Source organism: Doryrhamphus excisus, chromosome 1 (assembly GCF_030265055.1).
Source record: "Doryrhamphus excisus isolate RoL2022-K1 chromosome 1, RoL_Dexc_1.0, whole genome shotgun sequence".
In the NCBI taxonomy this organism is placed as follows: Eukaryota; Metazoa; Chordata; class Actinopteri; order Syngnathiformes; family Syngnathidae; genus Doryrhamphus; species Doryrhamphus excisus.
In genome coordinates, this window is record NC_080466.1 from 33,876,649 (window position 1) to 33,904,493 (window position 27,845).

At 42.4% G+C, this 27,845-nt stretch overlaps 2 protein-coding genes across 8 annotated transcripts in view; both read right to left on the reverse strand.

Annotated features, from left to right (window-relative positions):
• Nucleotides 1–20,137, reverse strand: part of LOC131135470 (rho GTPase-activating protein 12-like) — a 69,300-nt gene extending 49,163 nt beyond the window's left edge. For 4 of the 7 annotated variants that reach the window (XM_058081421.1, XM_058081417.1, XM_058081406.1 and 1 more), the window contains exons 1-2: nucleotides 19,941–20,136; nucleotides 14,025–14,786 (exon numbers count right to left, since the gene is read on the reverse strand). In XM_058081421.1, coding sequence (XP_057937404.1) covers nucleotides 14,025–14,711 — 687 coding nt within the window. In that variant the 5' untranslated portion in view covers nucleotides 14,712–14,786; nucleotides 19,941–20,136. Of the gene's footprint in view, nucleotides 1–14,024; nucleotides 14,787–19,940 lie in introns of all 7 variants that reach the window. The other 3 variants (XM_058081396.1, XM_058081385.1, XM_058081431.1) reach the window with 2 other exon arrangements.
• A 439-nt stretch (nucleotides 20,138–20,576) lies between these two features.
• The window catches only part of LOC131135469 (kinesin-1 heavy chain), a 34,021-nt gene continuing 26,752 nt past the window's right edge, over nucleotides 20,577–27,845 (reverse strand). Inside the window, exons 18-26 of the mRNA XM_058081361.1 lie at nucleotides 26,940–26,995; nucleotides 26,739–26,848; nucleotides 26,566–26,667; nucleotides 26,432–26,492; nucleotides 26,250–26,321; nucleotides 25,971–26,075; nucleotides 25,672–25,888; nucleotides 25,432–25,570; nucleotides 20,577–22,867 (exon numbers count right to left, since the gene is read on the reverse strand). Coding sequence (XP_057937344.1) covers nucleotides 22,864–22,867; nucleotides 25,432–25,570; nucleotides 25,672–25,888; nucleotides 25,971–26,075; nucleotides 26,250–26,321; nucleotides 26,432–26,492; nucleotides 26,566–26,667; nucleotides 26,739–26,848; nucleotides 26,940–26,995 — 866 coding nt within the window. The 3' untranslated portion in view covers nucleotides 20,577–22,863. The remainder of the gene's footprint in view (nucleotides 22,868–25,431; nucleotides 25,571–25,671; nucleotides 25,889–25,970; nucleotides 26,076–26,249; nucleotides 26,322–26,431; nucleotides 26,493–26,565; nucleotides 26,668–26,738; nucleotides 26,849–26,939; nucleotides 26,996–27,845) is intronic.

Sequence of the window (27,845 nt, forward strand, 5' to 3'; positions counted from 1 at the left end):
CAGTGGAATGTTTTATCAAAGCTTTTATTGTAGAAAATTGGAACCAAAGCGAAAAATTTTTTTTTGGAAAACCTGATGCGGCCCAGTCTCACCCAGACCCGAGCTCCAGTGGCCCCCAAGTAAATTGAGTTTGAGACCCCTGCCCTACGCCTTTGGCTGGGGGAGGGGGGAGGGGGTCAAAATACCTGCCATTTTGGGAGCCCAAACACATTGGGAGGGTCTGCTGGGAACGTCTGTCAGAGTGGCCTATCAGGAAGATAGGGTCTTTATGGTCCATGGGACTCCAAAGTCCACTGACAAGGCAAGGCAAGTTTAATTACAGAGCAGAGTTGACACACAAGGTAATTTAAAGTGCTTTTCAGAAGAGAAGATTAAAATCACTTCATGGTCATTTAATAAAAAAAACAAATTCATTCTAGAATCATTACATAAAACTAATTAAAAAAAAATTAATTACATAAAACCAATGACAATGAAGAGTGTAGATAGAATACTTTCAGTTGCCAAATGCTCAATTGAATAGAAGTGTTTTCAGCTAGGATTTGAACATTGCCCAAGTTGAGGATTGTAGCACATCTTCTGCAGGACTGTTCCAGATTTTGGCAGCATAAAACTGAAACGCAGCCTGACCGTGTTTAGTCCTGACTCTTGGACACCCATAAGAGACCCCTACCTGAGCTTCTCCGAGCTTGAAATAGTTTATGTGGCCCTGACATGTCAAGAGGTATACTTTGGCGCAGGAACATGAAGATACTTGTCAGTCTATTCTCTGAGCGACAGGAAGTACCTGAGTACTGGACTAATATAGTCATATTTCCTGTTCTAGTCAGGACTCGAGCAGCAGCATTCTGGATTTACTGCTGCTGTTTTACAGCTCGTTTAGTGAGCCCGGTAAGAAGGCCGTTAGAGTGGTCTAGCCTGCTAGACACAAAGGCATGGATTATTGTCTCTAAATCTGGCTTAGACACCATTCCCTTGATTTTGGCTATGTTTTTTTAGGTGGTAAAAAGCTGACGATGTTATTGACTTAATGCTGCGGTTAAAGCTCAGATCTGAGTCCAAGGTTTGAAAACACATAGCTTTTCTTTTTAAACCTCATAATGGATCTGGAGCTTTGACTTACGCCATTTTTGTTTGTCTCTCCCTTTTGTGTACATGACTTTTAAATCATTCTAACCTTAACAGGAGCAATGGAATCCAAGAGATGATCAACATTAGAACATAGGACTTAATCCTTGCCATAAACCGTGTCCCCGTGCTGTCATTAATGAGTCCCCCTGAACAAGTGCAGTCCCAACTGCTGGTTTGGGTTTAACAGACAGGTCAAAGGAAACGCACAAAGCAACATCCACAATATTCACATTTGAATATGAACACCCATCATGATGATCAAATCAAGCGTGTGCCCTCTGCTTTGGGTGGGTTGACTTAGACCAAACATTAGCTACACGTTAGCCTCATGACCAAACAGTCAAAATCAATGCACACACCTGAAAGTCATTCAGTAAAATCATCAATAAAAGACGTGTGGTGGTTTGTAAATGTCAATATAAAGTATGGAAGTCTGTTTTAACACCATTTTGACACACTCCAAAGAAGAAAGCGCCAGTGACAATTTGTGGGCGAGTATATTGTCCCTGCATATCACAAACACCCCCACCGCTCTGGTTTTGTTGTGTTTCAGATATAAAGTTGATATTAGTAGGCGGAGACTCGATCAGGACAGCATGAGCTGTGCTTTTGTCCAGCCATGTCTCGGTTAAAAACATCAAGATTGTAAAAGGAAATAAAATGATGAATTAAGGAAAAAATGCATATAAATAATAATAATAATATAATAAGAAAATAATGCATAAGGCTAAAAATAACCAATTAGCTAAAAATGTCATCCAATACTTCTCTACAAGAGTGGAGAAATATCACAATAGATGAAAATATGAGTTGGAAACCTCATATTACAAATATACAACATAAGGTGGCAGGAAATATTTCAATATTGAACAAAGCAAAATTTGTTCTCAATCAGAAATCACTCCACACTCTTTATTGCTCTCTGGTTCTACCATATCTTACTTATTGTGTGGAAATATGGGCTAATAACTATAAAAGCAATCTTCACTCGCTAAATGTACTGCAAAAAAGGTCAGTAAGGATAATTCATAATACTAACTCCTTATGTCTAAAATCACAAATACTTCAACTTGCTGATATAGTTCATCTTCAAACAGCTAAAATAATGCATAAGGCTAAAAATAAGCAATTAGCTAAAAATGTAATCCAATACTTCTCTACAAGAGAGGAGAAATATGATCTCAGGGAAGAAGTACATTTGAAACACTTCTATGCTAGGACTACGTTATGCTAGCCATAGCATTTCAGTATGTGGAATCAAACTATGGAATGGATTGAGTAAGGACCTCAAACAATGCACAACGATGAGCCAATTCAAGAAACAATACAAGCAGTTGATGTTTGCTATATAAAAATAATAATTTGAAAAAAATAAAAATAAAAATAAATAAAAATAAAAAAAAATAAAAAAAATAAAAATAATAAAAAATAAAAATAAAAATTATATAAAAAAAAATAACTGATTGTAAAAGTACCAGATGGAGGGGTAGGATTTAATAAGCTTTGCTTCTTCCTACTCCTTTTGGACATGTGGAACTGTGAACTGATTATGGGATGCACTCAATTGTAATCTGATGCATGTTCAAATGAAATTAAACCATTACCATTACCAAAAATGAGTTATTTCTTAAAGATCTGACATGGAGAACAGCATGTTGAAAGTTAGCTAGAGTTGAGGGACGTGAATTCGATTGCTTTGATCAGACCGTCTAACTGTCTCATAACTAATCGGGTTGACTGTCACGCTCTCCCCGGGCCTCTGCTTGATATGTTTAGCAACGCAGAGGCTCTTAGTGTCCCAGACAACAGCAGTGACGCTTTGGGGGGGAAAAAAAGCTATGAGTGCTGATGGTGGAGGCAGAGGTGCAGGAACTTTGGTTGATGGAACGGCCCGAGGAGGGAATAGGGCCTGTTTCTTTTTAGAGGATGGAATATTTGATCTTGTCATGTCTGGAGTGAGAAGAATCATTGTAATCTTTGATTGCACCAAGCTTTCCAGATGATCAGTAAATCTCATGGGTGATGGTGGAGACGGGAACAGTGGTGAAGTGAAGCATCTCCAAAGGGTCTGGATGTTTAATAAAGTCTTTAAGGCTTCAGATCGCTGCAGTCTGACATCCACTGCACCCACATGAACAGATGTTTCAACCCTTGGTGATTTGCCTCTTCCTCGGGTATGTGATGTCAAAGACAGTTACGTAATGAAGTATAGCTGGCACTTTAGCATTTAGCCATTATAGGGTTTCCCTTAGGATTTTTTTGAAGCTTTGACGGCGACGTGTGTGAGTTTAGATGGTAACCATCCTTTTGCATCATAACGCGTGCTTGAATAGAACATCACTGGTTCCTGCGCATTACAAGCTGGACCACAGCCTGCGACACTGAACACGCACCATGTTACGCTGTTTCGTCGTTTAATATTTACTCCGCCCATCAGTTGAGAGGATGCTCACTCCCTTTGTGTTCATTAGATAGGTAGATGAATAAAGTATCTAGCTAACCAACGTAGCTATCCTGGTGTTAACTTGTCAGGTAGGTAGGTAGGTAGGTAGGTAGATGAATAAAAGTAACTAGCTAACCAACGAAGCTATCCTGGTGTTAACTTATCAGGTAGGTAGGTAGGTAGATGAATAAAGTATCTAGCTAACCAACGTAGCTATCCTGCTGTTAACTTATCAGGTACTAGGTAGGTAGGTAGGTAGGTAGGTAGGTAGGTAGATGAATAAAGTATCTAGCTAACCAACATAGCTATCCTGGTGTTAACTTATCAGGTAGGTAGCTAGGTAGGTAGATGAATAAAGTATCTAGCTAACCAACGTAGCTATCCTGGTGTTAACTTGTCAGTGTTATTCAGCTCTGAACCGTAGTAAGGCCGACCTGACTTCAGTATTGAAGGAAAATGTTACTTGTTGCTTCCAACCAACTTTATTTTAACATTCCAGCCCCGAGGCATTTCACACCGGACGAACTTCCTGGTCCAAAGGTCATGCAGGTCCACCCTACATAGCTGTCTAAGACAAATGCCTGTAACACCCCCACCCGAGCAACAAAACACAATAATATCCCTCAGTGTCATTCCAAATATATATACTGAGGTAAATCAGAAATCACTCTATAAAAACAGCCACTTTGTTACTAAATATGACAGGATTGTGTTCTTACACGTTTAATGGGACTTCTGGTTTTCAGCTTCTCAACATCGGGCATGTAAGATGAATGCCCCGGTTTGTTTACAACAGCCACCTGCCTGGCATCCCACCCTGCTGATAGAAACGTGTCGCAGGCCAGGGCTCGACAATAACGTTGTACCGATGGCCCGGGGCAAGTTAAAACAAAATTCGGGCAAGTAAATCCAATCATTAATATTCCCGTCGGGCAAGTGCACTTTAGCATGCCGTACTGCCAAGAGTTTTTTTTAAAGCGGTTCTTGTTGGGTGTTGGTAAAACACGGACTGCGTAATTCCGGTGGTAATTTGCAAACCAATCCTTGCAAATCTTGAAATGGACCAATCAGAATCGTTTATTTAGACCGCGGTCCGTAATCCACAATCCGCGTTTTACCCACACCCGTTCTTGTTCGCGATCAACCAATCAGCGATCGTTTTACTAGGAAAACATCTATCATGGCGTCCCTGCCAACATCGTCTAATTCTTCAACAACTTCTGAAGGAAAACACCAAAAAGTGATGAAACAGTGCCTCCTAAACAAGTATTTTATTAGCGGCAGCAAATCAAATGATGGCACAGGTGAGTGAATCACATTGCTGTGACAATTTGAAGTGGTCACAATGAAACACCACCCATTACATCCAATACCAAGTGCTGATTTTGCACAAGCTACAAAACCTAGCGGTTTCATTTCTCTGTGTATTTTTCTCACCTTTGCTTCACAAATTATTGTTTGACCATTGAGCATTTTTTCTGAGCATTTCTTTCTAAAAACACTTTACTAGTACACAAATGTGTCAAATGTTTCATTGAGGTGCACAACTTAAATAAATATCACTGCTTACTACGACTACCATGTGTAAGGTAGCATGGCTTGCCATGTTAACATACATCTCCACAAATTTTCAGACATTCCTCCAAATACAATGCATCAGTACTATTATCTGATGAATTATCAGCATATATTGATATATGATATCATTATGGCAGTCTTTTCATTTTACATGGGGCAAGTTCGGGCAAGTAGTTCTCACCTTAAGGATTCCCCATGGGCAAGTAATTTTTGTTTTTAACGTAGAGCCCTGCAGGCTATGACGCAAATCTTCATTGACAGTATTGGAAAACATTAAGAATGTTAGTCCTACAGAAACTATATTCAAACAAAAAATATATTTCCCTCCCCCATCTTTTTTTCCATTTCCAAACATTTTTCAAAAAGCTCCATGGAGCCACTGGAGCGGCGCTAAAGAGCCCCAGTCGAGGTGTATTCAACTTCCAGCACTATTAAAGCTTCTTTGACAAGAAGAAAAAAAGAGGCAAGCTATTCGTGTTTTATGCGACTGGCAACAAACACAACTCCACGCAGCATGGCTACAATGCAAACAATCACTGATGATGAATACATCCCAACCACTAAGATGTGTGGGTTTATGTAAGGCTGGTCGTCTGACTGGGATTAGCAATGTCTCTCCAACGTATTCTAGCATGACTAAGGAGATTCCGCAAAAGGATTACAGTAGAAACGCTAACTCTAGACCGAGGATATTGGGATATCATCTTGTAAACACACTAAAACCAACCCATGTAGATATGCTAAGAAGCTATGTACAGTGGATCCCTGCATACTCCCCATTCAGCATTCGCCACAGCGCAAAGGTGCAAAAGGTTCCGCTGCTGAAAATAAGCCTTTTTTTCTCCTGCAGAAAACATTGCATTCAATGTTGATGAAGAGTCTTGAACCAGTCATGATGTGCTATATATATCACTATATTGACACTTACTATGGTACCCATTATGTCATTGGATGCTCATATCACCTCCTACTTCGGTACGAGGTACATTATTTTAAAAAAAACAACCTTAAACTGTATTATGGAAAGCAGGAAGTGAACAAATGTAACAGTTACTGATTGTAAAAGTACCAGATGGAGGGGTAAGATTTAATAAAATTTGCTTCTTCCTACTCCTTTTGGACATATTGTCATATCACCTCCTACTTAGGTACGTGACAAAACATTAAAATTCAAATTTGTAAAAAAATAAAATAAAATTAAAATTAAAAATTGTAAAATTGTAAAAAAAAATAAAATAAAAAAAATGTAAAAAAAATAATAAATTAGATTAAGAAAGCAGGAAGTGAACAAAGGTAACAGTTAGTGATTGTAAAAGTACCAGATGGAGGGGTAGGATTTAATAAGCTTTGCTTCTTCCTACTCCTTTTGGACATGTGGAACTGTGAACTGATTATGGGATGCACTCAATTGTAATCTGATGCATGTTCAAATGAAATTAAACCATTACCATTACCATTACCAATTCATCGCTGGTGGGCTTGAAACAGAACTACTGTATAGTTGAAGAAAAAACAGCCTACATGTTAGCCATGTGTTATTGGTGATACATTGTATTATCATTAGTGTTGTTAGCGTAACTTTTTCAAGTTATATGTTCTTTTTTTTGTATTCTGTTCTGTAAATGGACCCCAATGACAATTTTGCATAGAAATGTGCCTCTGACTCACATAAAAGACTTCAATGGCATGAAAGCATGCAGTTCAGTGAGCAAACAAGGCTGAGGGTCAACATGGAGTGTTAAGGGAAGAAGGTGAGAAAGTAAAAGACTGTAGACAGGAAGTTACGACAAGTAAGCAAGCAGACTTTTTACATTCTTACATGCCACTTCTACACACATACCGCTTTAGAAAATTAAAATGTGACTTAAAATGTGGGACGTACACTTAATTAGGTTTCTATGATGGCCACGGTTTGACCCTGGGATCAATTATTTGTATTGACATTATGCTTCTGCTGACTTTACCTCCTTGCTTATGTCAGTGAATTAGAATATTACGACAAAGAAGACTTTGTTAGTGGTTGAGTCCTTATATTATATAGATTCACTCCACACAGAGTGAAATATTCCAATAATGCATTTCTTAATATATTAATAATTTTTTGTTTACACTTTCAGTGTCTCTGAACATTCCAAAAAAATGAACAAACTGGTCTGTTTGTCTGGATTGAACTCCTGAAATCAAACACACTGTGCATGATATTCTGATGTATTGACATGCAGCTGTATTTATGATTTATAACGGAATAAGCTTTCTACAAACTGTTAACATTAATATTAGACATACTTTTTCTTTAAAAAACTAGCAACCTGGTACATGTTAAACACGAGAAGTGAACAAACATATAGTAATTGCTGAGACTCAGGGAAGGGGTAGGGCATGACCCGACATGATAAACTGTTAAATGATGTACTGCAATATAACTTTGTTCTGCATGTTTCAAATGGTTGTATTTGACTAGACTTGGAAAATAGAAGTGCTGTAGAATTAAACAATGGATGCCCTGTTACTTGAATTTGGAATCTTTTGATTGCCTGGCAACTTTACCAAGCCTCCTGGAGTTTGCACACTTTGATTGGCACAGGCTGTAGCCAGTTAGAGGAAGACACATAGCCACACTCGACTGATCCACTCAGGAAAGGGAACTGCCTCGGCTGGGTGGGACTTGAAAAATAGCATAACAGTGTAAGCACCAGACCTTGGTGCTTCTTCCTTTAATGGGTACAACTCTGTACGTTGTGACATCTTCCAGTCAATTTCTTCACTAAAAAAATAGAAAATACAGAAAAGTGTGTGTGACTGATCACTTTTATCTGGATAAACAAACTGGTATGTTTCAAAATGAACTCGACTATTAGAGGGAAAAACTGTTTTAAAAGCAAATCACAAGTGTTCCAGCGCCATGGAAGAGTGTATGTTGGACCTTAGAGGCTACGACAATGGATGATACCACAATGAAAAGCAACCAAGTTACACTTTGGATTGATTGACCTGCCGTGCTAATACTGGTCACATCACTCGTCATTGTGAGTTGGCTGCGAGAGGCCTGCTTTTGGACTTTGACCACAAGAGTCTCCAAGAAGCTCCAAAAAAGATGTACGCATGAAGCCAAAAAAACTGTCCTACCGTGTGGCTGTCATCAGGGTACATGATGTCTGCTGTGTCTTCTAGTCTGGAAGATGCAGTGCGCCACAGAAACTCTGACTGACTCTAAATATCAACACATACTAGCTTTATTCACTTGCACTACTCTTACATAAACAGAGAGAGAGAGAGAGAGAGAGAGAGAGAGAGAAGCAATGCTGCCGCAAAGCTGTTGACCCGTCCTCCTATCATGTCATCATGCCGCTTTGCACTGACATAATAACATGCGCACACACACACACACACACATCCACTTGAAGCGCTCGTAGGGATTAAGAAGAAAAGCTCTGTAAAGTGAAGAACTGTGCCTGCAGCCCCCCCAAACACACACACACACACATACTTCTTTGTGTCTAATCAAAGAAACAGCGCCCAGTACCGGTTTACACAGGATGATCCACCATAATCACTATACAGAATATCTATTATTCTGAGCTTTGCCCGTCTCTTTTAAAGAGGGATGCCTCGTTGGTTATACAAACACCGCTTGAAATGGTGCATATTCACACAAGAACTCATCTTTGTATTTTACAAGCCAATACGAGGCTTACGATACCATGTCGTAAGCTAGGTGACATGGAAAAATCCAAAAAATGTTGCTTGTTTGATACCAGTCAAGCAGATGGCAACTGAAAAGCAACAAAACAAGAACCGATTATTTTTTTGTTTTTTTTTCAATAAATAAGCTGGTCACGACAAGATGTCATCATTCTACAGATTACATAAAGTATAGCAATGCTGAGCACCTGACACAAACATACAATGACAGATTTGTGCATTTTTTTTTCCGCTGTGATGCATAGAAGCATATCAAGCACTGCCGTGACTACAGGAGCTTATTTCCATTGACAGCAACATCCAAGCACGACTATTCACACATGGAGCGTGAGATGAGATGTAAAGACAGCTAGCTCAAAGATTTATTTATTCCTTCCATATTTTGAGCATGTGACACCAGCACGGTATCGCTCTTTGTCCTGGTGTTGTTCGGACACTACAAACCACAGAGCAGATGTGCTACACCTTGCACAAGCCAGACTTAGGAAGGACAATATGCAATTATGATATAAGTCAAACAAGTTATTAGCAAGGCGGCACGGCGGTCGAGTGGTTAGCGCGCAGACCTCACAGCTAGGAGACCATGGTTCGATTCCACCCTCTGCCATCTCTGTGTGGAATTACAGGCACTCCGGTTTCCTCCCACATTCCAAAAACATGCTAGGTTAATTGTCCATAGATATGAATGTGAGTGTGAATGGTTGTTTGTCTATATGTGCCCTGTGATTGGCTGGCCACCTGTCCAGGGTGTACCCCGCCTCTCACCCCAAGACAGCTGGGATAGGCTCCAGCACCCCCTGCGACCCTCGTGAGGAAAAAGCGGTAGAAAATGAATGAATGAATATGCAATTATGATATAAGTCAAACATGTTATTAGCAGGGCGGCACGGCGATCGAGTGGTTAGCGCGCAGACCTCACCATGGGTTCAATTCAGGGTTCAATTCCATCTCTGTGTGGAGTTTGCATGTTCTCCCCGTGCGTGTGTGGGTTTTCTCCGGGTACTCTGGTTTCCTCCCACAACATGCTAGGTTAATTGGCCACTCCAAATTGTCCATAGGTATGAATGTGAATGTGGGATAGGCTCCAGCATGCCTGTGACCTTCGTGAGGATAAGCGTTAGAAAATGAATGAATGAATTAATTAATTAATATTCTGGTTAAGGGCTGCACGTCGGTTAAGTGGTTAGCACACAGGCCACACAGCGACTCCAAATTGTCCATAGGTATGAATGTGAGTGTGAATGGTTGTTTGTCTATAAGTGCCCTGTGATTGGCTGGCCACCAGTCCAGGGTGTACCCCGCCGCTCACCCAAAGACAGCTGGGATAGGCTCCAGCACCCCCCGCGACCCTTGTGAGGAAAAAGCGGTAGAAAATGAATGAATGAAGTTATTAGCAAAATAATAAATAATATATTCTCCAAGTTTTCATTCACATTACCAGGGCTCTTTGATTTGGTTTTTCCTTCTTACCCTTACTACATGAGCTATATTTTGAAGAGTTACGGGTGGTGGTGAAAACCACTGAGTTGCATCAGTAAAAATTGACTTGGACCATCAGACCGAGAGAGAAGCAGGTGAATTTTTATGAAGAAAAACAAGCCAAGATGGCAAAGGAGTGTGCCAGCTGCCACGCTTGCCAGAAGCTTTGTGTGTCACTGTTTGTGTCTTGCAGGTTGAGATCCCGTGAGAACAAGAAGCCTACGGGGCTGTGTCATAATGTCATGAATGAGCAGACATCCTGACACAGGCTTTGTCTTTTCCCCGTTGAACTGCTGGAAGGATAGCACGCTTTCCGAAAGGAGATGTCACTGCATCGTGATCCCGGAAGAAAAAAAAGAAACCCCGGAAAAAAAAAATAATCCACAACAAAGGATTCAACATGAATACTGATGTATTCCAAAACAGCCTGCTGTGGGGGTGCATGGGGAGGGCAGACTTGTTTAGAAAGACTGAAACTAAACTGTGTGATTAAAATAAGACAAGGGTGAATTTTAAAAGGGGACCTATTATGCTTTTTCCAATTTTCCACTTCACCCCTAAACCACGTTTGGCTTGGAGACAGTAGAGAGAGAGACAAAAACAGCAGCAACAACGATTCCCATGACAACAACAGTGACAAACAGGACTGCATGAGTTAAATGTCAATGATGGCTAAGGGTCACAATGGAGATGATATCAGTGAAATGAAACAGTCCAACTTACCAGTAGCAATAGTAACAATGAAGACATGACCCATGATAGTAAACACAATTACAGCCATACAGTTACAGTAATTAAAATCTCACTGCTTGACATTATTACTGTAATAATAGCATACCAATAGCATATAGACATCAGGGATAAGATGGTAGATTGTGTAGAGAAACACTCATGTGCTGTGAGTGTGCATATGGATGTGTGTATATTCATAGTATGTGTGTGTGAATGTGTAATTATCACTGACAATGTACAAAAAGAGAGGGCCTGCCTCCTACCACCCAGTAAACCCTGCCCCACGCAGCCAGGCCAAGCTCCCAAAACCAGATAAACACCAGCCCCGTGGGTGCGGGCAAAGCCACGGCCACAGCCCCCCAAGATCCCGCCCCCAAAGAGACCAGCAAGGGGCCATGGAGAAGTAATCCCGGCCAGAAACAGGGCGCCAGCAGGCTGTAGCAGAGCTACACCCCCGAGACCGGCGAGAGACCACGCCCCACGAGGGCAGAAGGGCATCGAGGGCCACACACCAGCGGGCACAGGGGCGCCCCCGCCAGCTGGAGGGGAGCCTGCCCACGGCCGGAGGAACCCGACCCACCCCAGGCAACTCTAAGCCCGACCACCGACACAGTACCGCCCCAGCCGGGATAGAAGAGGCAAGGACCCACCACCCCATGGAGGCCCAGGCGGCAGAGATGTAACACCCAGCGCCAGCCCCCACAGAGCCCACCCCCTGTACTCTTGTCTTTATTATACTACACACATATACACTCATACATATACACCGATACATAAATAATAAATAAAAATAAGAATAATAATGAATAAATACATATTTAATACAAGCTGCACGGCGACCAAGTGGTTAGCACGCAGGCCTCACAGCTAGGAGACCATCTCTGTGTGGAGTTTGCATGTTCTCCCCGTGCATGCGTGGGTTTTCTCCGGGTACTCCGGTTTCCTCCCACATTCCAAAAACATGCTAGGTTAATTGGCCACTCCAAATTGTCCATAGGTATGAATGTGAGTGTGAATGGTTGTTTGTCTATATGTGCCCTGTGATTGGCTGGCCACCAGTCCAGTGTGTACCCCGCCTCTCGCCCGATGACAGCTGGGATAGGCTCCAGCACCCCCGCAAACCTCGTGAGGAAAAGCGGTAGAAAATGAATGAACTCAGATACGCACACACCCCATCCACTCAACACGCAAGCTCTGCTTCTGTGTTTACGTTGCTAGCAATGGCTCGCATTTTTTGATATAAGCAAAAGACATTTGTTTCCAATTCCTAATGACGCCACCATCATGCACAAGTGGTTGGAGTTCCTGATTCCCTACAAGCAAAAGAAAAATATTTTCATTTGTCAATGGCATTTCACACTGGACTGTTTCGTGAACACGGGCCAGTATGCAGCTGGACGGGCCTCTTGTGTTGAGAAACTTCAGACCGGCCAGTCTCTACTTCCGCATCGGATTCGGGATCCAATACATGTGGCTGTATGTTAAAAGCCAACATTTTAAAAAGCTAAATTACAGTTTATTATCAATTCCTATACCCTTTATCAATTCCTAGAAAGTTGGGTTCGCAGCTAACGGCACAAACCGGAAGCCCTTAGCATTTGTGAGTGTGAGCAACCACAGTGGAGTGGGCGTGCCTGCAAGCTGTGGGTGGAACACATTACAACTGACCGTTTTCACAGGAAGGACAAAATCAAAAGAAATGCAGCTGGAATAGGTGCAGATTCTGGGAGAACTAGAAAGCTTTATGTCAGGGGTCTCAAACACACGGCCCGCGGGCCAAATGTGGCCCGCAGGACACTAGTTTGAAGCCACCGCCTTGATATGAAAGTTTAATGTTAGTGCGGCCCGCGCAAGTTTGATATGGATGCTGTATGGTATCATGTACCCAGAAAAAATTATTACGTTTGATTAATGTTCATGTTAAAGGTTAAATAACTGTTAATAGTTATCCTCCCTATCCGTGTGGAAGTGGTAAGTTTTTGGCTATTTAAGTTTAAAGGAAATAATTTGAAGGCTACCGTTTAGGTCGCTAGCTCTCTAGTTTGCGAGTTAGCATGTGTCTCAAGACCCTGCAGTTGCGCAATATGTTGTAAATAAAGAGTATAAATGTGACTATAGTCGTGTTTTGTCATGTCTACAGGGCTCTAATAATGCTTTGTTCATTTTAATCTGAAAAAAAATTGTCTACCCACCAACTATATGTGGTTTCTTAAGTTTTTATTGTTTGCTGTTTTATTATTATTATTAATTTATTTATTACTGATTGATTGATTTTCTTTATTCTTGATTTGTTTATTAATTTTTCATCTTATTTTGTGTAGAAAAATAAAAAGTAAGATATTTGAGAACAGTGGAATGTTTTATCAGAGCTTTTCTTGTAGAAAATTGGAACCAAAGCAAAGTTTTTTTAATTTTTTTGTTTTTAATAAATGCGTTTTTTTTTTTTTGTTTGTTTGTTTTTTGAAAACCCCAGTATCACCCAGACCCGAGCTCCAGTGGCCCCCAAGTCAACTGAGTTTGAGACCCCTGCTTTGTGTGCTTGTCATTGTGTGTAGCTCCTCTATAGGAGTCCACAACTCAATACAAAGGGCCAAAAAATGAGCATAATAGGTCGCCTTTAATATTTCCAGCGAAACATGTTTGCCTACTTTGGTCTTTGAACTGCTGTTTCCACGGTATAGTCCATTTCTGAGGAGGGAAGGAAGTCTATTGTGGCCAGAGTGGAGTGCTTCTCAGATAGAATTCAAGTTGTAACAAGAATGTACGTGTTGACGTTTAGATGACCTTTCATCTGTGAGATGCCAAGATTAGAAGACTGGGGCTGACCCAGGAAAGTAAAAACATGCTTGGTGCCGTGATACAAGCATTGTTGTCGTTTCATGGAGGTCACTTGGAAGATTGGACGTCAAACCACGTGACGTATAAAACGTATAACGGTTGTGATATTAAAAAGGGTTACCTGCAGATGTTCAGTAGAACTGCTGCTGAGTTCGTCTCCAGACTCCGAGTCGTTGGTCCGGCGTTCCTCCTCTGCCGAGTCACAGTGAGGGCTGTCTACATCCAGCGGGACTCGGACCAGGTCTGGAGATCTGGCACGGGTGCGGGGCAGACTGCCACCCCTCTGGCCAGCCGGAGGGCCGCAAGCCTGGGCCAGAATTTCTGCTACAGATCGTTCGGGTCCCGTGGGAGCGCTGGGAGCGTGCTGATGGTGGTTACTGTCTCGCCGCTGGATGGGGGGGCTCACATGCTGAGATGAGGCGGAATGAGTGGAAGGCGAGCGTGCAGGGTTGAACTCTGGCCTGTTCAGGTTGTCTGTGGATGAGTTTTGCAGATCCAGATCCAAGTTGGTCGGTTTGACCCGGGAAACGTTCTGAGGGAGGGTGTTGCCCGTGGAAACAGGGTGATGTGGGAGATGTTTGGGAGGCGGCATGAGGGCCTTGCGGACCTCCCTGACATACTGAGCGGGTACGTAAAAGGCTTTAGTCCCTTCCTCTCTGCGCACCTTCCACCAGTCTTCATTGGTCTTCTGCACCAGCATGTAGCATTCACCCTGGTGAATGGTAATCAAGCGATCCTTGGACTTGTACTCGTAGTCGTACTCCACTTCTATGTAGACCTGGCCCGGGGCAATGGGCAGCTCGGCCATGACGCCTCTTGCTGTCCGCCAGCTATTAGGCAGCACTACGGGAGGACGTTAGCTGGCATGGCCTCCCCCGTGGAGCTAATGGGACACAAACAAAATGCAACAATGTATCAAATTGGTTCAATAAGAATATAAAACTGTGATGATTACCGTATTTTCCGGACTATAAGTCACACTTTTTTCCAATCACAGTGGAGTGAGTGTGCCCAGAGGCGCCCCACGGATGGAATAAATTAAAAATTCCGTTTTGAAAAAATCAAGGAGGAATAGGTGCAGATTCTGGAAGCTCGGGAAAGCTTTCTGTGCAGTTATCGTGTGTAGCTGCTCTATAAGAGTCCATGACTCAATACAAAAGGGCTGAAAAAGTGCATTACAGGTTGGATGGAAAACCATCAGCCAATGGTTTGTGTTCAACCTTAGAACTTCCACTTGGTGACATGGCTGGGTTGTGAATGACATCAGAAGGATTCTTCCTGTGTCTTATACAACAACAACACATGGACACACAAAGAGCCACTGTCTTCCAGAGCCTAATACAGGCCTAACCCAATAAGAGGAAGCGAATAAGAAGACACATTGTGACAAGAAGTAAATCCTCTTCAAGGGCTGCGTGGTCTCAGTGTGAGATTAGAGTGGAGGAGAGAAAGATGCTAATGCTAATAATGCGACAGAGCTCCTCCCCCACAACACGCGGACAAGTCACAGCAAACTAAAATTTACTGAATCGCTTACATAGTTTCCTGCTGAAGTCAAGCACGCATACGCACACCCACATAAAATAAAGGCGAGGCTGCAGTGCACCATGGGAAACAGTGACACAATAAACACTGTGGAATTTATACATAACATTCAACTTTCATGATGATGCGGTGTTCTTGCAAAAATAATTAAAAGATGCTTTGTAGTACTTAAATGTGTCCCCATACCTCTCCCAAGGCTCGAAATTTCTTTGACACCTTCCCACCATGATTGAATTTTCACACGTGCTACTCGCTGTGGAATTTAGTGGCACACTATGGACCAGTGTCTCCCATTTCCCATTTCCAGTAGCCCACCGAGAATCTATTTGCACTGCCGCTAAAAGATTTGGTGTTACCTGATCACACTTATTAACACATTATAATGGGAAATGCCCTGCTGTTCAGCCAGAGAATAAGAAGACGGAGCATGAGGGATGAGTGTTGCCAAGTTATTATCATTATTATTATTATCGAGTATTCAGACCACTCTACATTCTGTTTTTCAAAAAAAAAGAGACCAGGAAGAAATCTTTTCTGCTCCCCATAGTGGAGCAGCACTCACAGATGGCTTTATCTTGTTTGTGGCATTCAAAAAAACACAAAAAGGGAAGCGAGAGATACAATTTGTAAACACATTTGCTTTGCTTTCCATGTTTTGTTGTTTCTCCACAACTCATGATACAAATGAGACAATGATGTCATCTAGCGCTGCCCACCAAAACGTGGTCCTGTCTTGACCTATGAGTCATCCTTCTACAAGATTTTAAGGAAACATTTGTGAGAAAGGCGGCACAGCGGTCGAGTGGTTAGCGCGCAGACCTCACAGCTAGGAGACTAGGGTTCAATTCCACCCTCAGCCATCTCTGTGTGGAGTTTGCATGTTCTCCCCGTGCATGCGTGGGTTTTCTCCGGGTACTCTGGTTTCCTCCCACATTCCAAAAACATGCTAGGTTAATTGGCCACTCCAAATTGTATGAATGTGAGTGTGAATGGTTGTTTGTCTACGTGTCTCGTCCAAACTAGAACAAAATCCAGCTGGAGGTGCAACAAAGCCTTTGTCCTGACAGTCAGCACTTACTGTGGTGTTTGGTCAGAAAGAAATGGTGCACCACCTGTGTTTTTCACAATATGTTAAGACTTCCTGTTAAGGAACAATACCCAATGTTCATTGTTAATTCATTCAAGTACAATTTTGTTTACAGAGGCTTTACACTCCTTATATTTATGGTATTTATTATTGTAGAGAGAGAGACTTTTTTGTTTGTTTGTTTAATTTATTTTATTTATTATTTCAAGTTCTTGACTTTCCAATTCCAATGTTAAATACTAGGGTTGGGCGATATATATATTTCATGTACCGGTATAGATTCTTCCAATGATAAGAAAATGACTTCCCCTGAGATAAATGATCAAACGTAAACATGGCGCCCTGGTGGATATATAAGATGAATGAAATGCTGTCATGGTGAGGTGACGGGGCGTTTGTGTGTGGAAGTATTTACTCGCACACCGCTCAGTCGTGGCACAAAATCATTACAAACACTGAACAATCCCCCTCCCGACCTAAACAACTTGAAATGGCGATAAACGCCGGCGGCTAAATTTCATCTTCTAAAGCACAAGTGTCAAACTCAAGGCCCGTGGGCCAGATGTGGCCTGCTGTGTCAATTTATGTGGCCCGCAAGAGCTTAAGTTTTGAGTGTCATTTCCCACAATGCCTTTCGAGTACGGTAGCCAGTGTTTCCACTCCATGCCAACGAGTGGAATTGAGATATAAATAATGATCCCAAAATGTCCAACAAGAGTAAAGTTGATGCAGACGGAAGACTGTTCCAAGAAAGATGGGAAGCTGAATACTTGTTTGTGCTTCAAGGAGAAATACCGCTAGGTCTTTTGTGTTATGAGGCGGTGTCGGTTGTTAAAGAATACAATCTGCGTCGACATTTTGACACCAAACACGGAGCTCAGTACACTAAAGCTAGCCATCAAGAAAAGCAACAAATTAGCCAAGAACTAAAAGGCAGACTGCGTTTGCAGCAGAGTTTGTTCAAAAAATCCACAGCCAAAAACCAGGCCGCTATTTAAGGCTTGGTGTTCTCATAAGGTGTGACACAAGCCAAACTTTCATTAACGACCGTTTGAGAATTTGCCTTTCGTTTAACCGAGTCGGCTGTGCAGTTTTAGATTGCAAATCCACAGCATAAAAGGTCCTTGTGGTTGTGTTGTTGGTAACTGTGGAGATTTGTCCTGGTTCTCCTCTCCACTGTTTTACAGCATGACTTGCCAAAGTAGTCCCTATTTCCAGAGGTGCAGTGTCTTTTAGGAGCAAGCTGCTCTCTGTTTTGGTCTCCATCTGTCTCTTCGTTACCCGCCATGCTTGTTAAACCTTCAGGTCCTAAGCTGAGAATGAGAGCATGGCTTGCTCTGGCCAATAGCAAAACGGCACCTTAAGGTGGGACCTTATAAAGGTAGCACCGGATTTGTGCACATGGAAGAACTGTTATTTATGCATTAATTCATTAGAAATTTCCGGTAATGCGTCAAAAATGACTGCAAAAGATGTTATCATGAATGTGCCTTTTACTACGGGGTCACAGCATGCATATAAAGGCTTTGTGGACGTGTTTAAATAGCGGTCTTAGTAGGTGGAATATGTGTGTCCCATTACTTGCATTATTTAGCTGCCTCTGTTTAATATCTGGGCGACACGGCGGTCGAGTGGTTAGCACGCACACCTTACAGCTAGGAGACCAGGGTTCAATTCCACCCTTGGCCTGTGTGGAGTTTACATATTCTCCCCGTGCATGTGTGGGTTTTCTCCGGGTACTCCGGTTTCCTCCCACATTCCAAAAACATGCTAGGTTAATTGGCCACTCCAAATTGTCCATAGGTATGAATGTGAGTGTGAATGGTTGTTTGTCTATATGTGCCCTGTGATTGGCTGGCTGGCCACCAGTCCAGGGTGTACCCCGCCTCTCGCCCGAAGACAGCTGGGATAGGCGACCCTTGTGAGGAAAAGCGGTTGAAAATGAATGAATGTTTAATATCTGTTTTAAGATCTTTAAACATTAAACACGCTTGCATCATGTCCAATTAGGAAAATTAGACAATGACATCATCAACCCCCATTCACAGGCATAATCGTCTCCACAAATAGATTGCAGTCCTGTGACAAACTGAAGTACATTGAAGAACAACAACCCTGATTCTTGGTAATTCATCATTTTTTTATATATTATTTGTTTTTTATTTTATATATATTTTATTGTATATATTATTTATTGGGGTGGTCGAGTGGTTAGTGCGCAGACCTCACAGCTAGGAGACCAGGGTTCAATTCCACCCTTGGCCATCTCTGTGTGGAGTTTGCATGTTCTCCCCGTGCATGCGTGGGTTTTCTCCGGGTACTCCGGTTTCCTCCCACATACCAAAAACATGCTAGGTTAATTGGCCACTCCAAATTGTCCATAGGTATGAATGTGAGTGTGAATGGTTGTTTGTCTATATGTGCCCTGTGATTGGTTGGCCACCAGTCCGGGGTGTACCCCGCCTCTCGCCCCAAGACAGCCGGGATAGGCTGCAGCACCCCCCGCGATCCTCGTGAGAATAAGCGGTAGAAAATGAATGAGTGAATTAATATTATTTATTATAAAAAAAAATGTTTTCTTTAAAAAAAAACACATAACTACGCAATAGACAAATAAAATCACTCTCACTGGTCGAACAGAACAAGGATGAACGAATATGCAGCTTGAACTACAAACTGACGAAATATTTACATCGACGGTGCCGCAAAGCACGCTGGGAACCAGGAAGTGCTGCCAGCGATGCTACACAATTAAATCTACGGTGGCCGACAGGGACAAACGCGTAGCAACGTCCAAACACAGAAATGTCCCAAAACAAAAAGACAAACACCATAAAACGAATGCAACAAGATGATGCAGCAAATGAACCGAAAGAGGAAAACATACGTCAATCAAACGTTGGTAAACATGTCGGAAATAAATAACGTCATTCATTACTTTCTTTGATTTAACACATAGTGCAGGTGTAGCTACCTAATGACGTGGCTGACAAGTGTATGCCATTCAATGGATCAATTTGTTGGCTCATGTATCAAAAATTTATGATACCCAAGTTTTAGTTACCGGTCTTATTCGAGTTATGTCAGTTAAAATGTAAAGTTAGTCTAAAGGCATCAGTAAAGAGCGAGAACGCTAAAATGACGGCCAGTGAGTGTATCGCTATTCCTACACCGGATTGATACACTTCCTGAACTAGGATTCTTTTCCGCCAGAATGACAACTTTATGTATTTCATTATGTCGCTACATGTGTATGTTTTTGAAGCACATCCAGATATTTAATAAACATTAAAATACACCTTTGGGTTAAAAATACGAGGTAAAGCTAATTTGTGGCTGGCTAGCTAGGTTATTTAGCACAGAAGCTAAACGTCCCATCGTGTCCACCTGTCAAAAGTCGCTCACCTCAAGCCTCGCTTCCCCGCTATTGTCCGACGATGGAGGTAAACACGTAGCGGTGGTCCTGGTAGACAGTTTAAAATCCAATAAAGTTTGCAGAAGACCGAACGTGTGGAAGGTTCGAGTCAAAGGAGAAGCCGCTTCCTGCCCGTTGTGATCACGAGTAGACTTCGCCCCTGTCCGGACAACTTCGGAAACTTACCTTCAGAGTGAAGATCGCTTAATGAGGTAACGTGGATCACACTGAAGCCTTTTTCCTGACGAGCTCGTGATCACGTCACAGTTTCACGCTCAGCTTGTGTGACCGCTGAGCTAAATTGAAAAGTTTGAATCCGACACCTAATAATTTCGGATGTGGAACTTGTCAACGAGAAGTGAATTCCCACGGTTCCTTAGGAACAACATTAAATGTGTTCAATTATTTTTCGGAGTGAGACATCCACGGTATGTCTTCGGGCCGCGCAGGTGTTTTCTAAGCAAACAGAAAGCCCCTCAAGTCTTAAAAAATTAATTAAACATTGCAAAAAATAATCAAGCTAGCGTCAACAATTTTATATCTACAAAAATACAACAGTTAGTTATGCGATTGTCAATATTATTCAATCTTAGTCCCAACTCCAAAATGCCACACTTGAAATTACCAAAGAAACAGAGATTGTTTATTCATAATTATTTAATCACACATACATTTACATCATGCAGTCAATCCAAAACCATGATCTCATTAACAATCCCGTGTCCGTCCATGTCAGAGCCCATTATTTGTGCCCCGGTTAGCCAGGAATGATCCAGTACCTTTGTCCACCCAAGGAAAAAAAAAAAAAAACACCTGCCCTTAAAAACTTGACCAGCTATTACACAGTAATAAAAAAAAGTGGCGACACCTCATTTTTCTTTAATTTAGAACGATGAATTTTGAACAACGTTCAATGGGAGCCACATATATATTCTTGTTTTATTTTGAACTATGTTTCCATTTCATATCCAGTTTTGGTGGGAGGTGAAAGAAAGGATAAACATTGAGGTCCATGCTGTAAAGATTGAACTATTCTAGACTATTATTAAGGTTACAAGGAATAAACCATCTAGATTGACATCCAGACACTGTCCTGTAATTATTAGGCAAAAAACATATGGAGTGCTTTTATTTTGTGAACAAGTGCCGTTAACCCTAATGTCCGACCCCCACTTTCTTCAAGCTAGATTAATATATATTCCATGTTGACATATTTATTGGTTCATATTTTGCATTGCATTGTCAAGTCTGACAATATTTAGCGCAGTTTTCTCCTTAAATAACCAGTTCATGTTTTATCTGTGCATAAATATTAGAAGTAAGAAAGAGGGGTGTGGGCCCCCCATGATCTGATATACAGTGTATTTTACAGTATATATTGCACTTGTACATGGTGTTATGTCCTCATGCTGGGGTTACAATCACAACTATGATCTGAGTCAAACGCACTGGGGCTTCACTGGGTACAAAACAAAGCTGGTATTAAAAAAAACAAAAAAAAACAGGGGACAAAATAATGCTAACACAGCACATGAATTAAAATTCCTACATCTCTGACTTGTTAAATATCAACCCTTCCTCAGACGACAATAGATTGTTGTGCAATTCCCGACCTTGCTTTCCTGATTGGCTGATCAGCAGCGAAGGGTAGAAATCATCAACAAGACCCCCCCACACACTCCCCGCCAGAAAGCGATACAGTACATGAAACCCGGTGAAAAAACACATTTGCCACATCTATTATAGCGGGGGAGTTTAAACCTTTGCGACCCAGCTGGGACAGGATGAATGGGGCGTGTCGTACGCCCCCCGAGTCTACTGCTGTGTGTGCAGATATAAATAGCATCCATCCACCAGTTAAGAGGTAAAAACAGCACATGGAGTTCCGTAGCATAGCAGGCTTTTTAAAAAGTGTTGACTGGATCATTCTCTTCCTTCCTACGGTCTCTTTACATCCTTCTAATGAGTACAGATTTAACTTAACAATAAAAACAATTGGCCTCCACAGGTATCGACTTAAATACATTTACAGTACACCGTTGCACATCGTGGCTTTGTTTTGTTGTTTTTTTTTTTCAAGCCCCGCCCTCCATAGCCACACCCCCTCCCCACCATCCAGCTGTGCAACCAGGAGAGTGTGTGCAGTAGTGCCAATTTTACATCTGTATAACAAAGACTGGACACAACAGTAGTGTTTAATGCCATCTAGCCATTTCCACTTCTTTTTTTTCCTGTAATATATATATTTATAGTCTGTCCTCCTTAAAGAAGCATGTCAAATCTAGCATGAGAAAAGTGTGGTGCTAATGCTGAAATGTACAAAGGTTAGCCTAAAAGGGTGGAGCTATGTCTCGTGACAGGATGAGGGTTTTTTTTTTTGGTCTTTTTTTGTTGTTATTTTCAGGTTTTGCTACCGTTACATTCAGCTCTGGGCAGTGCAAAACTACTCGCACGACGATGACAGACATGTGCAAAAAGAAAACAGTTAAAAAAAAAAAACAAAAAAAAACGAAAGCTACACATTCAAGTCGCGTGCAGTTTCGCTCGCCAAGGCTGCGCTCAAGACTGTTTGGTTGGTTGAGTGGATACAATTATTAGCGTCTGTAAACTCACTGTTGCCTTTTTTGTGTTACTATGGGAGGAAGTTGGGGCTCATGGTAGGAGGGTGCTGGGTGGGGGTCAGGGGAGGAGCAGGAAGTGGATGGTTGGAGCTGTACAGCCAAGAATATATATTTATATATATATTTATAATTCAGGGACTCCTTGGCAGCTCTAAAGCAGCGACGGGGGAGCCTGTATGATGTAATGGAATGACAGGTTTCACGGGTGGGATGCGGGCTTCTCTGAGGGTAGGGGAGGGGTGGTTCGTCATTATTGGCTTCTTCTGTGGTGTCCTTCTGTCTCGCTTGCTCTTCAGCTGCACACACAGGAACAACACATTACACATCAAGCAAGATAGTAACATGTTACATAAGCAAAGAACAGGAAAGTATAGGACTGACCGGCCGCAGTATTTTATTATAATGCAGTATTTATTATAAAAGACAGTGTTTTCCTACCACTATACTACGGTGTAGGGAAACTACAGTTCATTCATTCATTTTCTACCGCTTATCCTCACGAGGGTCGCAGGGGGTGCTGAAGCCTATGCTGGTGGCCAGCCAATCACAGGGCACATATAGACAAACAACCATTCACACTCACATTCATACCTATGGACAATTTGGCGTGGCCAATTAACCTAGTATGTTTTTGGAATGCGGGAGGAAACCGGAGTACCCGGAGAAAACCCACGCATGCACGGGGAGAACATGCAAACTCCACACAGAGATGGCCGAGGGTGGAATTGAACTCGAGTCTCCTAGCTGTGAGGTCTGCACGCTAACCACTCGACCACCGTGCAGCATGGAAAATGCAGTTTTTAAATGAAACGTTTTATTGATAAGGGGGAAAATGGCCTTATGTGGAAAAAAGTGCCCCCTAACTCTAATAACTGTTTGGACCATCCTAAGCAACAACAACTGCACTGTGCACTGTGGAGGAATTCTGGCCCACTCATCCTTGAAGAACTGTCACTTTTTCACACAAGGCCTGTAGGATTGGATTTTTTTCTCCCATCAGTTTCATTTAAAAATTGCATTTTGTGTTCATGTGTTGTCATTGACTAATCATTACTAAGGATCGACCGATACATCGGCTGGCCCATATTTGTGTTCCTTATTTGAATCGGTATCGGCCGATACGCGTGTGGGTTCGCCGATGTATTTTTCCGCCAGAGGATTTACACACAGGCATCCGCTGGGCAGCTTTGTGTCTCTCTCCAAGCACGCACACACACACAGAACGAATCGGAGCAGCCGTGTCTGCTTATCAGAGGTCTTTAGCGTGCACAACACCAACTTTAATGATGAGAGAAATGTATATATCGTACTAAATTGTGTCAGTGTGATGTGTTTGTGTGTGCGGGGGGGGGGGGGGGGGGGGGGTTAAGAAAGCTGAATCCTACTGTGTTCAGTGTTTATATTTCAATACATATTTGTTTAAACTTGAGACCTGTAATATTTGTTATCATTGGCATTTTTTCATGTAAATTATAGGAGCAAAAGCAATATCGGCCAAAGCAATCGGCTAACGATGATGGGAAAAAAATTGGTATCGGAATCGGCCTGAAAAAAAAACATATCGGTCGATCCCTAATCATTACATTTGTTTGATCTGAAACATTGAAGTGTGACAAACTTTCAAAACAAGAAAACAGGAAGGGAGCAAACACATTTTCACAGTACATTGATGATATCTATTTTGATTAGGTCTATACCAGGGGTCCCCAACCGCCGGTCCGGGGACTGGTACCGGTCCGTGGCGCATTTGCTACCGGGCCGCACGGAAATAATTAAAAGTTATTAACAACTCGCTGTCTCCCATCACACCTATGGGACCATCTCGTCTCAAGGAAACAAGCTCAGGGATTCAGGGGGTGAGTTCTATTTTCCCTGCACTTAACATTTGTTAATTGTCATGTTATTTTATATTTGCTGTGTTTTTCTGCCACACATTGACCATCGAGAGCCTGCTGACCAACTGCATCTCCGTCTGGTCTGGGAGCTGCAAGGCCTCGGACTGGACGTTACTGCAGAGAGTGGTGAGGACAGCGGAGAAGATCATCGGGACCCAGCTCCCCCCCATTAAGGACATAGCAAACAGCCGGTATGTATCTAGAGCCCATCGGATCTGCTCTGACCCCACACACCCCCAGCATGGACTGTTCTCTCGCCTGGCATCGGGGAGAAGGCTCTGCAGCATCCGCTGTAGGACGACCAGGTTCAGAGACAGCTACTTCCCCCTGGCCATCAGACTGCTGAATGCCAAATAAGCCCCTCTACCTTACTTACATTATTATTTATTTTAATTATTTAAATTATTTGGGCAATTTACTGTTCACGCTGCACTTTACATTATGTTGTTCATATTTGGTGTCTATTTATTCTCCACATTATTATTATTATTATTATTTATTATTACTTATCTTCTTTTGTGTCTGTTATTATATGGGAGCCAGGCAACGACATTTCGTTGGCAATTTCACTACTGTGTTTTTGTGCAATGACAATAAAGGGAGTCTATCTATCCATCTATCTATCTATCTATCTATCTATCTATCTATTGCCGGTCTGTGGTGCAAAAAAGGTTGGGTACCCCTGGTCTATACATTGTCCTTTTATTAAACTAACCTTGTCGTATTTTTGTCTCCATTTCTGAAGTGCTATCTTCATAGGAGTGATTGCATTTATTAAATGCTGTGTCTTTCTTGTGACTTGGGAGATTATTTTGGACTCTATTGTGAAAGTTTGCCAACTTAACTGTTTGTCCTCCCAACGCCCCCCCGCATCCCATAGACACACACAAGCTGTGCATGTGCATTTTTTGCATGCACCCTAACAAAATAACAAAAAATAATAATAAAATAAAGCTTTCACGCACTTCTTGTCTGTTTTGGTGCTGCCACCGCCGCCCCTGATGGACACCGTTTGGCTGTTCTGGTAGAAGCCTCCTCCACTGCGGTTCATGTTGGGGTGAGTGGGGGATGCCACCGGCTGTTGGCCGGGCCGGATGGGCTTAGCTGAGGAGGGAGAGAAGATGCCAAGATTGTTGTGACCACTTGACTATGACGCGTTTCCAAAGCTTAACAGGAATGAGCGTTTCCAAACATGAACAACTCACCAATCTGGGCCGAGTGTCCCCTCCTGGCCATGTTCTTGGCCCTGACGGCCTCCTTGATGCGGTCCACCTCCTGCTGGTAGCGCTTGCGGTCACGGGCGGCGTTCTCCTTGGCTTCCTTCAGTGCAGACTCCAGGGCCTTGACCCGCTCAGCCGTAGCACGAAGGCGCTTTTCCAGTTTAGGAAGCTCACACCGAAGGTCTGCATTATCACGCACCAGCTGTCGTGGCGTGGAGAAGACATTTGGTTCAAATTGCGACAGAGCACAGACGTCCCGTCCCGCTTTCGTACAAAAGTCGTACCTGTTTGTGAACCTTGGTGAGCTGTTCAAGATTGTTCTCAAGAAAGGAAATTTTCTGCTTTTGTGCCGCGCTGCCCCCAGTGTCGTCAGAGTCCATCTCTGCACTCTGCACAGCACAAAGCAAATGCATAAGCATTGGCGCACACACACGCACACACACACTCAATCTCAGGAGAGAGCCACTGAATTGTGTTTCTGCCTTTTGGCTAAATGAATAATTCACACTGGAACTTAGGACTCTCCCTGTCTAGACAAAGACGTATTGAACATAATGGTTCACCTTTTTCACTCGAGTGGCCAAGTCCTGGACAAAAAGCTTCCTCAGGTTATGCAGGGTCTGCAACTCCTTGGCCTTAATTAAGTGAGACAAGTGAAAATAATTAGAAAAACATGAGGTGTGCTGCTGTATTCCAGCCTAACCAAAAAGTGGGAGTTATATCGTTGGGGATGTGAACAACTCACCACTGTCTCCTCCAGACCTTTCAGGTCCTGCCTGGCCTGCTCCCGCCTGTCCTGCATCACCCTGATAAGAGAGAGGACGTCACAGTTATGATGTTGATTGACAGGTGGATCAGTTTGTGAACATCGGTACGTACGTGAGCTCATGCAGCTTGCGACTCTTCTCCTGATCAGTGGATTTGAGCTTCTCGTGCTCAACTCTCAGCCTCTCCTGCTCCAACATAATCTTCTGATTCGAGCTGGAACAGGAAGTGAAGCATGAGTAAATGTCTAATACCGAGGTTGGGGTGATGCCGCTTGTCGGTCGTACTCCTGCAGCTCGGTGATGAGCTTCTCCTTGTTGTCCAGTTCATCTCTCAAGCTGCTGATCTGCTTTTGGTGCGCCTCGCGGTGAGAGTGGATCTGCTTCTCCACGGCTTCCTGCGGTGCCACACACACAAACATCATGTTGTCTTTTGAGATATTTGAGAAGATGGAGCTGGAGATGCTTCGCAAAACCTGAACCACAGACCTTAACTTCGTTGGCAGTCTGGATCTCATTCTCCTTCTCCATAGCATGGACTTTCTCTGGAAAACACAAAGGTGACTTGTCATTGTTTAGTAATAAATTCATACAACATAACACTGGAGTCATTAAGCAATTAGCATTGATGTATATTGAGTGCATAATGATTGTTGATGAATCCCATATTGCAGCATTCATTCATTCAATCATTCATTCATTTTCTACCGCTTATCCTCCCAGCTGGCTTGGGGTGAGAGGCGGGGTACACCCTGGACCGGTGGCCAGCCAATCACAGGGCACATACAGACAAACAACCATTCACACTCACATTCATACCTATAAAGCAGGGGTCTCAAACATGCGGCCACTAGTTTGAGGCCCCCGCCTTGATATGAAAGTTTAATGTTAGTGCGGCCAGTGCAAGTTTGATATGGATGCTGTATGGTATCATGTACCCAGAAAAAATTATTACGTTTGATTAATGTTCATGTTAAAGGTTAAATAACTGTTAATAGTTATCCTCCCTATCCGTGTGGAAGTGGGAAGTTTTTGGCTATTTAAGTTTAAAAGAAATAACTTGAAGGCTACCGTTTAGGTCGCTAGCTCTCTAGTTTGCGAGTTAGCATGTGTCTCAAGACCCTGCAGTAGCGCAATATGTTGTAAATAAAAAGAGTATAAATGTGACTATAGTCGTGTTTTGTCATGTCTACAGGGCTCTAATAATGCTTTGTTCATTTTAATCTGAAAAAAATAATTTGTCTACCCACCAACTATATGTGGTTTCTTAAGTTTTTATTATTTGCCCTTTTATTATTATTATATTTATTTATTACTGATTGATTGATTTTCTTTATTCTTGATTTGTTTATTTATTTTTCATCTTATTTTGTGCAGAAAAATAAAAATTTAGAT